Source organism: Oratosquilla oratoria, chromosome 41 (genome assembly GCF_046742065.1).
Source record: "Oratosquilla oratoria isolate Oo_2021 chromosome 41, ASM4674206v1, whole genome shotgun sequence".
Taxonomy (NCBI): Eukaryota; Metazoa; Arthropoda; class Malacostraca; order Stomatopoda; family Squillidae; genus Oratosquilla; species Oratosquilla oratoria.
The window spans coordinates 33,329,661-33,339,946 of NC_134817.1; the positions used below are offsets into that span (position 1 = coordinate 33,329,661).

General features: G+C 39.5%; 1 protein-coding gene across 1 annotated transcript; it reads left to right on the top strand.

Annotated features, from left to right (window-relative positions):
- Positions 1-1,707: 1,707 nt before the first annotated feature.
- Positions 1,708-3,039, top strand: LOC143021312 (uncharacterized). The gene is made up of 2 exons (XM_076178719.1): positions 1,708-1,918; positions 2,290-3,039. Exons 1-2 carry the CDS (start codon positions 1,910-1,912, stop codon positions 2,596-2,598), a joined length of 318 nt encoding a protein of 105 aa, XP_076034834.1. The 5' UTR covers positions 1,708-1,909; the 3' UTR covers positions 2,599-3,039.
- Positions 3,040-10,286: the final 7,247 nt, after the last annotated feature.

A 10,286-nucleotide genomic window follows, 5' to 3' on the forward strand; every position in this document is an offset into this window, starting at 1 on the left:
ACTAAGAAAAAATACATACACACATATACTAAAGGCTTTTTCCCCCTTACAAGGGAGGTAGCCAAAAAACACAGGTATAGCAACCACTCCCACCCATTCCTTCCCCAACATACTCCACTCTCTTCTACCCTCTTCCCTCACTCTTATCTTGGTACCTCCTGGATGACGGGCCATCCCTGCATCTTGTCCACTGTCCTGGGACAGAGGCAGTGTCGCAAGACACAGCACATCCACAGCAAGGCCGCTTCATTAAATCGGCGACCCCGCTCTCCGTCCCCTCATGCAGAAAAGGAGAAAACGGGGAGAAATCCCTTTGGGCTGCGTCAATTTATTTCTCACACATACTCCTTCACCCCCCCCCCCCATCCCCCCACTCCCCCTCATGCATCACAAATTTATTTGAAAAGAGAAAATGACCTCAAAACCTCATTTTTGGACAAATGACTTGACTGCACAAGATGATGGTGCCGGGTGAGATTGAAAGTAGTTCAATTAAGCACAGTTTTCGGGTTGACGGCTTTCAGAGTCTGTGTCCTTTGCCTTTCGGTTCCTTCCCCCACATTCTCCATCCCTTTTCATGGTCATGGTATGCAAAATGGACCATTCATGACGCTGTAGACACAATCTTCACCTTCGGAGTTGCGAAGACGTCTGCAAAGCTCGTTTACAAAAAACAGGATAGAAATCACCTTGCAACAGGTCGTACGGTACAGCGCTGCGTAGATGTATGGGCACTACATAAGCCACGTGTACACAACAAATGCTCATAAGGCCGAAACCACAGAACTAATTCTCAGTACACTGGCTGGCACCGTAATAGCGAAATATTTTGTGGCGTCAGGTAATAACGCGTTTGCTAAATCATAGAAAACATATGATGATACATGCATCAAAGAGGGATTTTGAGTTTATCATTGTAGGAATAAAGGGCTTAAGGAGACAAAAACATTGCAGAATATTGTCGACAGGCTTTGTCTAAAAACACAACGACAGAAGTCCACAAATATCTTTAAAGGTCTAAACTCATTTTGTTGACTGATTTTAGAACGTGTTAGGAAATGAAAGCCATTTATGTGAAATAGGTCGAAATTGGGCGACCTCGAGCTGGCCTCGACAGAGGACACGCGACTGAATACGAGTTCAAGTTACCCCACGGCAAGGATCAGGCCAAGGCGGACCTCAATAGGAATTTCTTGGAAATTGGATTTTCTTGAAAATAGAATAAATCCTGAATCTACAGTATATAAACACATCACTCACGATGTATTAAGGTAATGGCTGCCATACAACTTTGACAACCAGTATTTAGGAAACGGGTGTTTTGAAATCGACTCCTTAGGAGAAAACTGGTCTAGTCTAAAACCACTCCTCACCCCCTCCAAATAAGTGCATTGCTATTCACGACTTGTGCATCAGTTCTGTCTGCCGCCAGGCGATGTTATTCAGCTACTGGAGTGTGTGTATGCGTGGAGGTAGGAGTTCCATCGGTAAATAAATGCCTCTTCTTTCTCACTTGAACCGTCTGGCACCTGGGGCCAAAAATGAGGCTGTTGCGAGTCAGTGCCAATACATCAAGGTGGTGCATTCAAGGTTGCTGGACGAGAATTTGACACTCATAAAAAAAAAAAAAAAAAAAAAAAAAAAAAAAAAAAAAAAAAAAAAAAAAAAAAAAAAAAAAAAAAAAAAAAAAAAAAAAAAAAGGAGAGGGGGAGTGGGTAGGTGGCGTGGGTATGAGCTCGTCAAACACAATAAACAACAGTCAGGTGGGGCGGGAAAGAACGGTCCCAAGTAGGGGCGGGGTCCGACAGGAATATTTTGACAATGCATATAAAAGCAGGCCATCGCTCGGCAGAGGCAGATCAGACTTGAACGTCGGTAGAAGGAGAACAATCCCAAGCAAGCAGTCATCATGAACTTTGTAAGTTGATCTCGATTTTTGGATTGTGCACTCAGACTCATTCTGTCTGTTTGTTCGTCTTTCTCCCCAACAGATTTCCATCGACTCACGAAAGAATGGCTGACATGTGCTCTCCAGCATAAACACTCCCTCAGGCTTCTCGTGACCCTTTTCTCGTCCGCAACCTCTCACTCGACTCCTCTCTCCCTCCCGGCGTCAGACTCCCTAACCCATCTTGTGAGGGAGTCACCAGAACGAGGGAGGAGGGAAGGGGGGATAGCAATGCAGTCGAACCCCTTGAGTCTGATGTTTGCCTAATGCTACCCTAGTTCACGTCGGCTCGGGTCACATGGTGCTTGAGCTGAGTCCCTTTCTGGCTTTTTCCCTTGCAGGCCCGTGCCCTCCTCTTGGCGATCGTCGTACTGGCGTCAGTCTTCAGCTTCGCGGCGCCAAAAGCAGTCCCGGGTAGGCGCTACGGCGGATATGGCGGCTTCGGCGGCTTCAGGAGGCCCGTCGTCCACAGGACCTTCGGCGGACACGGCTTCGGTGGACACGGCTTCGGTGGACACGGCTTAAGTGGACACGGCTTCGGTGGACACGGATTCGGTGGACACGGATTCGGTGGACATGGATTCGGTGGACACGGCATCGGAGGCGGCTACGGAGGCTATGGTGGCTACGGACGCGGTTATGCCTGGTAATCGTGGTGAGACTGTCGCTTCCCTCCGAGGTCCATGCAACAGCGAGGCATAAATCGAGGCGCTCCTTTGAGTTCACTCTCGCCCACTGTCTTCGTCCTCGTGGGCGAGGGAACGGCGACCTCGCCATCTGTCCTCGCAGCCAGAGCTTCCCTTCAAAATCTTCACAAGCCTCGTCGAAGCTGCCTAGGCCGGTCTCGACGATCTCTCTTTCTCTCTCTCTCTCTCTCTCTCTCTCCTGGCAGTTGCATCTCCTCTCCTTAGTACCTCGACAAAGTCTGTTCAACGAAAACTCAACGATGGCGGCAGTGCACTGGCAATTCCCGCCATCACGAATCGGACGCTTTCTCTCTCCCTCTCCATGTCCATAACTTATTTTGTCATTTTTCTCACGGCAAAATGTTCTTAGAAAAATGCAAAAAATACAAATAAAGATAATATACAAAGTTGTGCTTTGATTTCTCCAGTCTTCACGGGAAGAATCTTCGTCGTGGACAGAAGCTTCTGCCGTCTCGAGCACTCCACCCAACTCCCACTGAAGAACCATCCTCACTTCCAACTTGTCATCTCAAAGACCTGCAACACCTTTTGAGTATCTTACTTCAGTTGCACCAAATGACAAGCTCCTTTTCGTTCCCGTGGTGAAAAGTCTACCCCAGGAGGCACCGAGTAGCGGCGGCTGAAGCCGTCACCTTTGCATTGAGGACTGTTTGAGCAGGTAACACTCACTGCTGGCAATCGGAAAGGTGTGTGGGATCCGAACCCACAGCTAAGAGAATGCGAGCCCAGCACGCTTTCGAGTAAGCCACCTGCGTTAGTCATTTGTTTTTGTTCCAGAGTGACTCACGCTAGTACCTGTGGCACTTCGCCTTTGACTGAAAGATACGGAAACCCCTTGGCATAGAATCACTGTGGTCTTGTCCGACAGTGTGCGCTACGATCATTAAGGCGAACGTCTCGAGGTACTCATTTCAATTTTTTTTTTAAATCAGATTCATTTTAAGCATCAAGGTGTTCTACAAATGTTACCTCGCCCTCCGAACGTCACTCAAAACGAATAACTTGTAATCTTTACCTGACTACTTTTTGCTTCACCAGAGGAAAATTTTTAAGTTTATTACTGTGGCTCTCATGACTGATATTTACACGAAATTATGAAAAAAAAATCTATATATTCTGTCATTCTCTCTGGCGGTGATATTCCTGTTCCTTAACTATAAAATAATTGTCTCTTTTCCCCCCTCCCTCCCCCCTTCTCTCTCTCTCTCTCTCTCTCTTTCTCTCTCTTTTATCTACCCTGGGAAAATGGGTTTCATTTTTCTTCTCTTTTTTTTTTACTCCTTCAGACTCTTGGTCAAATCATAATTCGCTTCCGGATATCTTTATCATGAAGGTTGATCTTGAATGTGGAAATTGTGTTATAAGTCAACTCGAAGTAGAAGGTTATGTGTTAGGCATCGGTTTAGTACGCGGAAGGTAATGGAGTCGTCTGGAACAGAAAGAGGTAAATGCACCAGCTCCTCGGTATGGAAATATGGTTCTTAGAGCGTCTGACATTAAGAGGCAAAATGGCTTATGCATGACGCCAGCATTTTTTTTTCTTTTTTATTCTTGACGTCTCAAGTGATCTTTGCCCTAGTTGACCGCTTACTACTCGAGACGTTAATCTTCGCTTTCCGAACGTCACTCAAACGCACAGCATGTAATCTTCACTTCACTACTTTTTTATTCATCAGGAAATGTTAGAAGACTATTCCCGTCGATCTCTCAAAGTATATAAACAAATCATATCACCTTTGGTGTATAATGGTAATAGATTATGTTATAATTTTTTTTAGACCAGGAAGTAGGAAAAGGGTATTTTGAAATCGATTATGTAAAAAAGTAAATAAAAATAAATAAATGATAATAACAATAATAATAATAATAATAATAATAATAATAACAATAATGATGATGATGATGATGATGATGATAATAATGATAATAATGATAATAATAATAATAATAATAATAATAATAATAATGATGATGATAATAACAATAATAATAATAATGATAATAATAATAATAATAATAATAATAATAATAATAATAATAATGATAATAATAATAATAATAACAATAATAATGATAATAATAAAAAAGGTTCACTCCACGACAAAACATAAACAAATGAATAAAGAAAAAAAATAATAAAAAAAGAATATCTGATGTATAAAATGATTTAATACCATTACTCTAATTATAGCCGGATCTCTGATATCGTTTCAAATGTATCGACATCTCGTCGTGCGCCGTCCACGACACGACGTCGTGCTCTTAAATAGTCATGGGTGTCTATGGACTCTTTCACACGACCACGTGTAAAAGCGTCCACAGGCACCAAATATTGTTTGAAAACACGACGTCGTGTTGTGGACGGCGAAAAGTCGATACGTGTGAAACGAGCCTTACACTACATGACCCAGTGATCGCCGAGACCGAAGACTGTCGGGTGTGACTTGAGTCTTGAGTTTTGTGTTTCAGAAGGAAGTTCGCTGTTATGAATACGATACTTAAAAAAAAAAAAAAAAAAAAAAAAAAAAAGTGTGTGTGTGTGTGTGTGTGTGTGTGTGTGTGTGTGTGTGTGTCGAGACATTCTGACAGGTTGACTTAAGAGGAAGTAGAAAACACAGGAGGCTTTATCCAAGTTTATTCCTAACTGGTATTGCAGGTATGCTTTCTCAAGGATACCTGCAAAACTAGTCAGGAATAAACTCAGACTAAGACTCCCGTGAAACTTACTCCCACTTACGTCATGTATATATATATATATATATGTATAATCTACTTCTTAAGTGTAGTTGCCGGAAACGACAGCCAAAGGAAAAGAAGAAAGTAATGGTATACTGTATAAACAAGAGACTGTTTTGGTCCATAAAAACGGGATATTATATGAAGAAATGATCACGTAAGTAAAGTAAGAACTAAGCAAACAAATAAATAAGAGAATGAAAAGAAAGGAAACAAAAACATGAATATGCAAAGGCAAATAAACAAAGAAACAAATGAAAGAATGAATAAATGAATAAATAAGTGAATTTTATTCTATATACCAAGGAATTCTTCCCTTAACAAAGGAGGTAACCAAATAAACAAATAGATAAATAGATGAACAGACGAATTGATACATAAATGAATAGATAGATACACATTGACTTGTATAAACGTGGGTACGTATTATATTTACTCACGACGATAAAGCTGGGGCATTTGTTTCCATCTGCTTTGCGATTATAGCTATCTTCTGGTACACTGGGTTTGCTGTTTTTTATTTTTATTTATTGTGAACATATTCTTAATACTGATATGTTAAAAAAGACAGGAAAATGAAGAGGTGTTTACGTCGGGAGACGCTGATATGTGAACTTCCAAGACTTGTGCAAGTTTCCAGAATGAAGTGTTTCTATGCCTTTATCTATTTAGATATTTATTCATCCATTTATTTATCTTTTTATTTATTAACGTATTTATTTATATATTTATTTATTTGTTTATTCATTAGTAAATTTCATTTTCTTTATTAATTTATCTATTTATTTATCTATTTCTTTCCTTATGGATTAATTTTATTTCTTTGTTCATTTATTTATTTATTCATATATATATATATATATATATATATATATATATATTTATCTATCTATTTATTTGTTTACTTATTATCTCTATTATTTATCTATTCAATCATTTATTTATTTATTCATCTATTTATTTGTTTGTTTATTCTTCTATTTTATTCTTACTCATTTATATATTTATTTACTTATTCATTTATCTATTTACTTATTTATTTATTAATCCATTTCTTTATATATTCATTCATATATTATTACTACTTTGTTTTATTTCATCTTTATCTTTTTTTCTTTAGAACCTTTCCCCTACCCCCCTGAAAAGCAAATGTTATACAAACGGCTGTTGGAAGTTTGTCACGTATTAGCATGCATACTTTCAACAAACCTGCCCTGTGATGAAACAATGATTATCTTTAGGATACTTCAAATATATATTCATATAGATCATACGTAAAGAACGCCGTCTATATAGTTCTAGGCCTTTTGTTTATACTTGAGACAAAATAGTACTTTTTCTTTCAAAGTTTGTCAAAAGTTTGTTTGAAGTTCGTATTGCATGCTATACTTAGCATCGCATAACAAGTGAATTTTTCACTCAAAATGAATTAGTTTTGTTACTGTATTCGATTTTACAATGATAAATTTCCTATATTCCAGTTATCAAACAAACATACTTTTCACACCTTCAACAAACGTTTGCAACCGTTTGCAAACGTTTGTACACAACCATTGATTTCTGGGAGGGGGGGTATTTTTCAAAGCTTTCTGGTTTTCCAAGTATTAGTTCATTCACGTTTGAAACCAGAATACCAGCACGTCATTCTACTCTTTGTTAACTCATCGTCTTTAACAAGGTAACGCGACAACACGGAAACCTGCAGCACATTTCATATGTGGATGGGAAGGTAATGCATGTCATTTCGTGATGAATGTCTATCTTCTGAAGGCAAACGGTCTCATATTCAGTCTCCTATTTCATTAGAAACGTAAATTGTTTTTTTTTTATTTGTTGATGTATGATCGTTATTTGTGTTAATCCAAGTTCCTTTAAATCTTCATTTTATTATATGAATATGTTTTCTTTATCTATAGTTCGTGTTAATTTTCCTTGTGCAATTACATTTGCTGGTGTTAAATTTTATTAACTTTTTTTAAATTATGATACTAGCTTGTTGAGATTTTGGATATCAAATTGTATTAAGCAATTTTTCAACAGTACCGCATACTCCAGAATCATCAGCAGACCTTGGTCATATGAAATTCCATGATATTAAAAAAAAAAAAGAAAAAAAAAAAAAGAAAAAAAAAAAAAAAAAAAAATTGTACTCAAACATGAAAAACCTATCACTACCACTTTCAAGCACAGAAACTTGGTCATTACAGATGATGGATTGTGATGACGTACAGTGTAAATTTGATGCGCTGAATTTCGAAATATATCGAGAGAGAATCCGACAAGAAATAACGGTCTCAAACTGTCAGGAAATAAATCTAATTTGACAGTGGGTAGAAACAACTTCGCCAATCGTGTAGTTAATGAATGGAATTAACTTCCTGCAGAGGCAGTGCAATGTAGTTCAGTTCGAAGCTTTAAGATTCGTTTAGATAAACACCTAAGCAAGATGCTGTAATGCCTGCCATTTATTTTATGTTATTTGTTTACTTGTTTGTTATTATTTGTCTGTTTGTTTATCATTATTGTCTTGATTTTCATTTATTATTATTTATCTGTCAATTCATTATTATTTACTATTTACCTGTTTGTTTATTATTCAACTATACCTATGCATTTATTTATTTATTTATTATTATTTATATTATTATAATTTTTATTTATTTATTTATTTATCATTATTATGTTTTTTTATCATCCGACCTAGTTATGGACCAAAAGGTCTCCTGTCGGCATGCTCTTCCTTTGTAATCCTTTATTACCGCCGGCTATGACTGGGCTTCACTAGCGTCGACAAGTTGAGAGTTCGTTTGAGTAATAACAACTTCGGTTACAATTTGTTTTTTTTTCAAATCTCCCAATATCAAATTATCTTTCTGTCATATATAGCAAAGCTGAATGATGAACAGATTGTAAACCTATACAAATTTTAGACATATTGTTGAAATGTTCTTAGAGTAGTCTAGATTTCTGTAACCAAAGTCATATTCTTGTTCTTCAAATGGAAGTTGAAGGTAGGATGTCGGAGGAAAAATCCCCCAGTGTGATAGCCCCTAAGCACCGAGGTCGGTCCACTGTTGAACCACCAAGGAGAACTTGATTCTGTTCGATGAGACAGCGACATTCAAATACAAAAGGGAGAGGGAGAGTGGAGGGTGGGGGTCATCAAGCACAGATAATTGCAAACAAGAGGGGCGGGTAGGGCGGAAGACAATTGTAAAGGGGGTCAAGCATGGGCGGGGCTTGGCAGGAAGGTTTTGGCAAGGCATATAAAAACCAGGGCTCTGGTTGCCAGAATCAGTCTAGACCCACGAGTCAATAGATGAACAATTTCAACTCAGCAGTAATCATGAAATTTGTAAGTTGATCTTGTGCCTTGGATTGAGTTCTCTCTTTCTCTCTCTCTCACTCTGTCTATCTATCTGTATATCTATCTCTGTCTATCTCTAAAGCCCATCTCAATAGATGAACAATTTCAACTCAGCAGTAATCATGAAATTTGTAAGTTGATCTTGTGCCTTGGATTGAGTTCTCTCTTTCTCTCTCTCTCACTCTGTCTATCTATCTGTATATCTATCTCTGTCTATCTCTAAAGCCCATCTCAATCTATCACGCTGTCCCTGCCATATTTTCTTATTCTGTCTCATATATTGTCTTTCTGTCAGCTTTTCTCTCTTTCTTTGACTCTCTCTTCTCTTTATCATCTCTTTCTCTTTCCTACTCACCAGACTTGTGACCAGTGTCACAACTCTCCCTCGAACTAATCGTCCTCGTTTCTTGGTCTAATTTCCGAAACTCAACAATGGCCGCCCGGTGACAGACACAACTGACCTATTAGACTCCGAAAGGTTATATTTGGGTGTGAATTGTTTTTAATAATGTATTTTTAAGGTACATTTTGCGATTATCCCTCAACGATGGTAATTCGTGGCTCAATGATGATCGTTAAGCGATAGTCTAGAGCAATAATTCCTTGTTTTGGAATGATGGGTCTGTTTTCCTTAGAGCTGCAAAGTACGAGGCTCGTCTTTTTAACTGGACCTACCAATGCGTTTATCCAAATATGATGCAAGGTAGGATGCGCCCACCGAGCGTATCCTACATTGAGATTACTGGTCTACGACGTGATATTTCTAGGTTTGGTGTACACAATGTGTTTAAAATCATCTCCTTTTCCTTCTGCAGGTCCGTACACTCCTGTTGGCGATCGCCATCTTGGCGACATTCGTCAGCTTTGCGGCGCCAGCGGCTGTGCCGGAGCCGAAGTTTAAGAAAAGCCACGGGGGGTCCTTCCTCCTAGGTTCTCCCATTGTCGTCGGGGGACACGGCCACGGAGGTGGCTATGGAGGATACGGAGGATACGGAGGTGGATACGGAGGTGGATACGGAGGTGGATACGGAGGTGGTTACGGAGGATACGGAGGTGGTTACGGAGGTGGTTTCGGAGGTAACGGAGGTGGATACGGAGGATACGGAGGTGGTTACGGAGGTGGTTACGGAGGTGGTTACGGAGGTGGTTACGGAGGTGGATACGGAGGTGGTTACGGAGGTTACGGAAGCGGTTATGGCTGGTAACGGGTGACTTACCTCCGAGGCTTACGTGACAGCGTGCCATAAATCGAAGCGTTCCTCTAATTTCACTTTCGGCGCCACTCCTTGTCCTCCTGGGTGAGAGAATGACGACTTCGATTTGAGTGCCCAACTTGTAATCTGTCTTTGTAGCCTCTTCGACTAAGAACCTTCAGGAATACTTTGTCTCTTCCATTGATCTTCTACTTGGTACCTTGAGAGAGTCTACACAACAACAACAACAACAACAGATAGCGACAATGCGATCCGAGTTCTCACCTTCACGAAACCAATACTTTCCATTTCCGTAACTTATTATTTTGTATTTT